General features: G+C 40.5%; 1 protein-coding gene across 1 annotated transcript in view; it reads left to right on the top strand.

Moving 5' to 3' along the window:
- The window catches only part of PPARGC1A (PPARG coactivator 1 alpha), a 108,387-nt gene that overhangs the window by 88,971 nt on the left and 13,236 nt on the right, over positions 1-6,180 (top strand). The window contains exons 9-10 of the mRNA XM_019526364.1: positions 499-603; positions 738-858. Coding sequence (XP_019381909.1) covers positions 499-603; positions 738-858 — 226 coding nt within the window. The remainder of the gene's footprint in view (positions 1-498; positions 604-737; positions 859-6,180) is intronic.

Below are 6,180 nucleotides of genomic sequence, written 5' to 3'. Positions count from 1 at the left end.
TATGATATATGTATAATAAATGCAGAAGCAGTGGAATCCAGAGGAACTCTTCTTACTGATTTGAGCTTATTAACACTGAAGATAATGAGATTGTTAGGCAAACATTTGTTGACATGATCCTTTAAACTTGCCAATATTGCACACTGTTAGTGAAGCTAGTCAGAGCAGAGGCAGAACAGCTGGTGAGAAATTTCCGCAGCTGACTTTTTTCCATTATCTGCAAGCTGCCCTTTGCAAATCTAACTGCAATCCATATAAGATAAAGTTGACAATGGCTGATTTGATGCTCTGTGTTAGCATCAATAAGGGACACTTCAAAGGGGAGAAAACGATATTACTCTAGGCCCCTAAGTTGACTAGCAGATCAAAAACTGTCACTAGAAAATCTAAGTGGTAGCTTGGAAGAAATTGTAGGTCCAGGTAGTATGTAGAGAAAATGATGTCAGTAGATTTATACTAAATGGCAGTAGCAAATGGCTTCTGTGTTTCTTCTTACAGATCTTGTTACTATTATGAGTCCAGCCACTGTAGACACCGAGCATACAAAAGTTCTCCCTTGCATGCAAGGTCACGATCCAGATCACCCGGTTATCGTAGACCCAGGTAGTCCATTCTGTTTGCATTTGGTTCACTTTTTATTGTGTTCTTGTGTGATAACGAGACATTCCAGAAATTGTATGATTAATTTTACTTTGTAAAATTCAAATGTTTATTTACATGATAAATTTGTTTTGTAGATATGACAGCTATGAGGAATATCAGCATGAAAGGCTGAAGAGGGAAGAATACCGCAAAGAGTATGAAAAACGGGAATCGGAAAGGGCCAAACAAAGGGAGAGGCAGAGGCAGAAAGCTATTGTAAGCACTGTGAAGATGATTTTATTTTGAAATAGACAGTGGTGATTTTTACAACCCTAAGTCCCACCCCTGTCATGCCCCTGTATGTGGGACAAGAGGAAAAAATGGTTACTGAGTCTGGCAACTGAGTTGCAAGTAGCAGCACCAGTAGGATCTATCTTTCTCATCTTCTGTTCCATGTTGCCACTGTCTTTATAAATGAAATGTGATGGGGCTGTGCAATTTGACTGCAGTCTGAACCACCCCTGTGGGCCTCCTATCTCCCCTGTTGGTGGTCTGCCCTATTGACTTCTGCTTTTCTATGTGCTCTCCTTCTTTCTCTCTTCTTTTCTCTCATTACTGCTTCTCCATATCCTGCCCCTCCCGTTGGCTCTGGATTAACCAACCTGTACAAGTTGAGATCTTGGCTTTTGCAGTGTCTCATTAAAGCCTGATTCAAAGTCCATTAAAAATGAGAATCTTTACAGTGTTCTTAGTGGGCTTTGCATTAGGATTACTTGTTTGATTGTCTGCAAAAGTTGCGCATTTCTTCTGATACTGCTTTTGGGCTTAGATACAGAGCTGTGCACAGATTCCTCAATAAAGAGAAGCAGTTTGGGATAGCGACAAGAGTGCTAAGAGCTGGGGCTGTTCTATTTCTGTCTCTGTTCCTACTCTTCTTGGTGGCTGTGTTAAAGTCTCACTTTTGCCTGAAATTCTCTTAAGTGTGAAATTGTGGTTGATACTTCTTGTTTCTAAAGTGCTTTGAGCTATAACTCCAATCCAAGCTCATTGAGCCAGCAGAAAGAGTTCCTATTGGCTTCAGTGGACTTTGGATATACTGCATCTGAGCTGTTGTTGTTAGTTCTTAAACTCTTGAAGTACTTGAGCTATCTACTAGCTACTTAGACACATGCACTAATATCTAGTAGATGTAATCTCACTTGATAGGTATAGCATTCATTGAAGACGCAAAGAGATCTCTGTCATGAGTTTGTCATGTTGCTTCCATATCAGTTACTGTACTTTATTTACTATAAGTAATGCTGAATCATGCAGCTGAGTAGATAAAAAAATGTAGCTTAAAACAAATATATACTTGGACAGAAGCCAGTCAAGTGAAAGTGAGGAGAATATGGTATTCTAGTATAAGGGTAGCAGAAAAGAAAATTAAAGCAATTTTGGGTACCCACAGGTGCAATTTCATATACAGTAAAATTTTGTTATCCAGCATCCATGGGGAATGGAGGGGTGCCGGTTAATCAAATATGCCAGTTATCTGAGAGTTGTATTCATCTCCAGCCTGGTGGGTTGGGGGTGTCTTTGCCTGTTTGGGCTGCTGCCACGTCCGGCGTGCCAGGGCTTTCACTCCCTGGTGTCAGTGTGCCGGAGGACAGGGAGGGGGGCCCCACACAGGTTGCTTTGCCCTGGGCCATGGTCCATGAGGAAGTGGGACTTGGCTCGTGGCGGCGAAACTAGAAGTGCCACGGTGGGACAGATGCCAGTTAAAAGAGCATTCTGGTTGGTAAAGTGCCAGATAACACAGCTTTTACTGTGTATCAAACAATTTTTAGACATTTTCAGAACCAAAACTGCATTTAAAAAGTAAAAGCAAGCACCTGGTATGCATTTATCCACTGAAATAACCCAGCAGTATGGTAAATTATATTCTGTTAAAATACCAGTAAATGCAGTATAACAGAACTTAGGAAACCAAATGCCTGTGTCTGTGTCACATCAGAAGCAGACAAAATCCAATCATTTTTTTTCTCAAAAAGCTACCTTCATTATTATTTTTAAAAACTTTGTAAAAATCACACCAAGTTATTCTGTGCGCATTGGAGTGAAACCTTGGCCCACTGAAGTAATGATAAAGTGCCCATTAACTCCAGTTAGGCCAGCATTTTTACCATTGGCCTCTCTTCACCCTCTGTAATTCTTTCCTACTCAGTAGATTCTTTGATCCCCATCCTGTTGAGGGATACTCATGCCCTCTTCAACCTCGGGAGTTTCTTTCACTTGCATTCCTTAGAACTCTCCTCCTGTTTTCCTGCAAATTTTTTTTCATTACTCTCAATTTTGGGGAGTGTTTTTTGCTTCCATTCCCTTCTTACCCTGCAATGGCTGATCTATGACTTTTATAATCACACTCAGCTTAAATTAACTAAATTCCTTTTTTGAGGCCTATCTTTCAGTAAAACCGTGGGTGTTGGATTGGACAGATATCTCCTCACAAAAAATTAGAGATGAGGTCTCAGGAGTTGACTGGGAAAAGAAATAAGGAGGCAAATGGAGGCTGCAGAGAGGAGATAACTAGGGACAGGGGAACAGAAGGTGCGACTCAGAAGTCAGGTATTAATGGATCAATACCCAGGACTGAATGCGGTAGTGAATGTGTACATAATACTAATAACTGTATGTTTAAATGTTATCCATGAAATCTTACTATACAGCTAATGAAACCATCTAGAGTCTCACTAAAAATCTAAGCTAGTAGTTTCAAATGTGGAGGCTTAACACTTAACTAAATTTATATCTAACATTTTAGTGAAAGTGAAATGTGCAGAAATGAAGAATATGCTCAGCTCCCAGTGACATTAATGGGAATTCAGAACCCCTTAAAATTGGGCCATTTATTTGGACACCCCTATATTGATTTTGGACTTAACTTTAAACAACTAAGTTTGAAAATGTGGGCATTAGCCCTCAAATATTTCTTTCTAAATTTGCAAGTATTACAAGGTTAATTATTGTACTAATACTGTCATAAAATGATGTATTTCAGTGAGTGCTTTAATGATATGCTTGGTGAACAGGTTTATAATACCTATAGTGGGAGTCTGGCTCTACTTAAGTTAATAGCAAAATTCTTATTGACTTCAGTGTGGCCAGGATTTCACCCCTCATATATGTATGTGTTCATTGGACAATAGCCAAAGCCCTCTTTAGCTAACAAGATTTATCTAAATCACTTGATGCTAACTGGCAGTTTTATAAACCATCACAATAAAGACTCATCCATCGTGACATTTGTACAATTTTAAAACAATGTAAAGGGCTGTAAAAACTAAATATCTTAAAAACAAAATGAGTGACTTGCAGGGAAGACTGAAGAATGCCTTGTTCCTCAGATATGTGGCAGGTATTTGCTAAGATCCTACATAAACTTTTACTACAGCAGGCTGGTAGATTTATGTAGCTACTTTCTCAAGGTATCGTTTCAGAAAAATAGTGTAATCCTGGAATTTGTAGGCAGAATAATAATGCTTGAATTGTGAGAGGAATCAGCGAGTGGGTGGAGACCTCAAAAGAAAGTCTGTGAACAGCCCAAAGAGCAGAGTGATAGCTACATAGTGTATTCTCTGTGTCACAGAATGGGAGAGAGCATTGTATAATCAGTGAGTGGGGAATAAGTAGTAAAAGGCTAGTGAACTAAGGCCTAGTTATAGTGCAGAAAAAGCCTGAAAGGGTTGCAGAAGTACAGAATGGGACACTGAGCATTAGCACTTTAAGAGCATTGAAACCTTTGGATGTTTGACATATCACAGAAGGGGTACATTAGAACTAAAAGTTTAAACTATGTGTTTAGCAGTCCAGTGCTTTTAAATCTGTACTGCTTCTGTTGCTGCTGCTACACTGCTTTCCTCCAAACATTTCACTCCAACATTACTTGCTCTCTGCAGAGCCTGCTGCCAGGGAGTATAACAAAATACCTGTTCATATACCAAACTAGAAGATTGCAATTAATATAGTTCCTTTTGATTTCTTAACTGTCGGCAAAATGTTCATAACACAGATTGCAAGAGCCCCGCATCCCAGAGAGTGTACACATGTAAGAAGATAAATGCACTAGGAAGCCACAAAGGGAAGCATTGTTTTAGATTAAATAAATTGCTTTGCAACATAAAGACAAGAAAAAAATTATTTTTGTAAATGAATGCTTGGTTTCTCTAAAACATGCCAAACTGTGCCTAAAATGGAGTAAGTAATCAGTGGTGAAGAATCTACCTTTTTTTGTCTCCATGATTTTCCATTCCCCCTAATCTTGATAATTACTGTTTATTACTTGTATTATGCTGGCACCTAGACTCTGCACCCAGTTTGTGGAAGGCACTTTACAAAGTATATAATGAGCTACGCAAGTCACATGTTTGAATGAGGTGTCTCTGTGTCAATAACCTTCATTCTTTGCCCTCTCCTACTGTTCACCTCAATGTATTATTGGATCATTTCAATCCCAGCATCAAGACGCTAAAATCTGAAAACATGTTGGAGACTTCTTTTTGTGTCCTTGTGCTCTCCATTGTTAGTCCGAGCAAGAGCATTGGCACACCTAGTCAAAATCCTTAGCTTTGGCTGAAGCCAATGCTTCTGCAAAAGGCAACTTCCCTCTCCCTCTCAAACTCTGGCACCTGTAGCAACAGGAGAGGAAAAAGCTTTCCCTGCACCATCTGGCAACCAGCAAAGCCTAGAAGCTTGGGAAGAACCAAGCACCTTCCTCTCTGTTTGACAGCCCGGGAACAGCAAGCATAATTCCACACATGGCAGACTCAAACTAGAGAGTTAGAACTCTCCTTTCTATATCCCTTCTATGCATTTATCCTAGCTGCTTTAATATTCTTTCATAATTAAGCCAATCCATTCCCATTTTTAGTTTTTGTACAGTTACTCTCTTGCATTTTTTTAAGTGGTCTAAGGATGAGCACCTTTATTATGTTGTCATAAAACTGATGGGCTGATCATTTAGTAGGGGATACACAGTAGGGATAGGATGAGCTTATTACCTACCTATTCACAGGGAATCAGCAGGTTTTTCTGACAGGCTCAAGGAATGCAGAAAGAGTTCAGATATCTGCTTAGGACACCTGAGTTACTTGCTGTGTTTTATATAATGGCTTTACATATGCACAGTGATATTGCATTGTCCAGGCTTCAGAGTATTGCATGCAGACTAAAAAGGACGGTGCAATTTTAGATTAAGTGGTAGGCCTATGCGAAGCAACTAGTATTTGATTTGGATTTGGATTTGGCCGATTCGGGGGAGAGTGATTTGATTCAGTGATTTGGTTGCTGCTGAATCAACCAAATCTCCGAATTGCAGAGGCCCCATCCCCCGCCCACCCTCAATGGCTGCCCTGCCTGTGCCAGCCCCCGGCTCTTTGCAATAAAAAAGCCTGTACTTACCAGCTGTTGCTGGGTGGGAGGGTGATCTCCGCTGCCCCCCACTGCCTCACGCTGCATGGGGGGGCTCATGGCAACCCGTGCCCACCCTCTGAGCCCCCCATGGCTGCCCTGCCTGCCCCAGTTCCCGGCTCTTTAAAAAAAACAAAAAACAACAGGGAG

The sequence above is a fragment of the Gavialis gangeticus genome, unplaced genomic scaffold, assembly GCF_001723915.1.
Source record: "Gavialis gangeticus isolate Ggan-Ray unplaced genomic scaffold, GavGan_comp1, whole genome shotgun sequence".
NCBI classification, from domain to species: Eukaryota; Metazoa; Chordata; order Crocodylia; family Gavialidae; genus Gavialis; species Gavialis gangeticus.
This window is presented reverse-complemented; position numbering and strand designations above follow the sequence as displayed.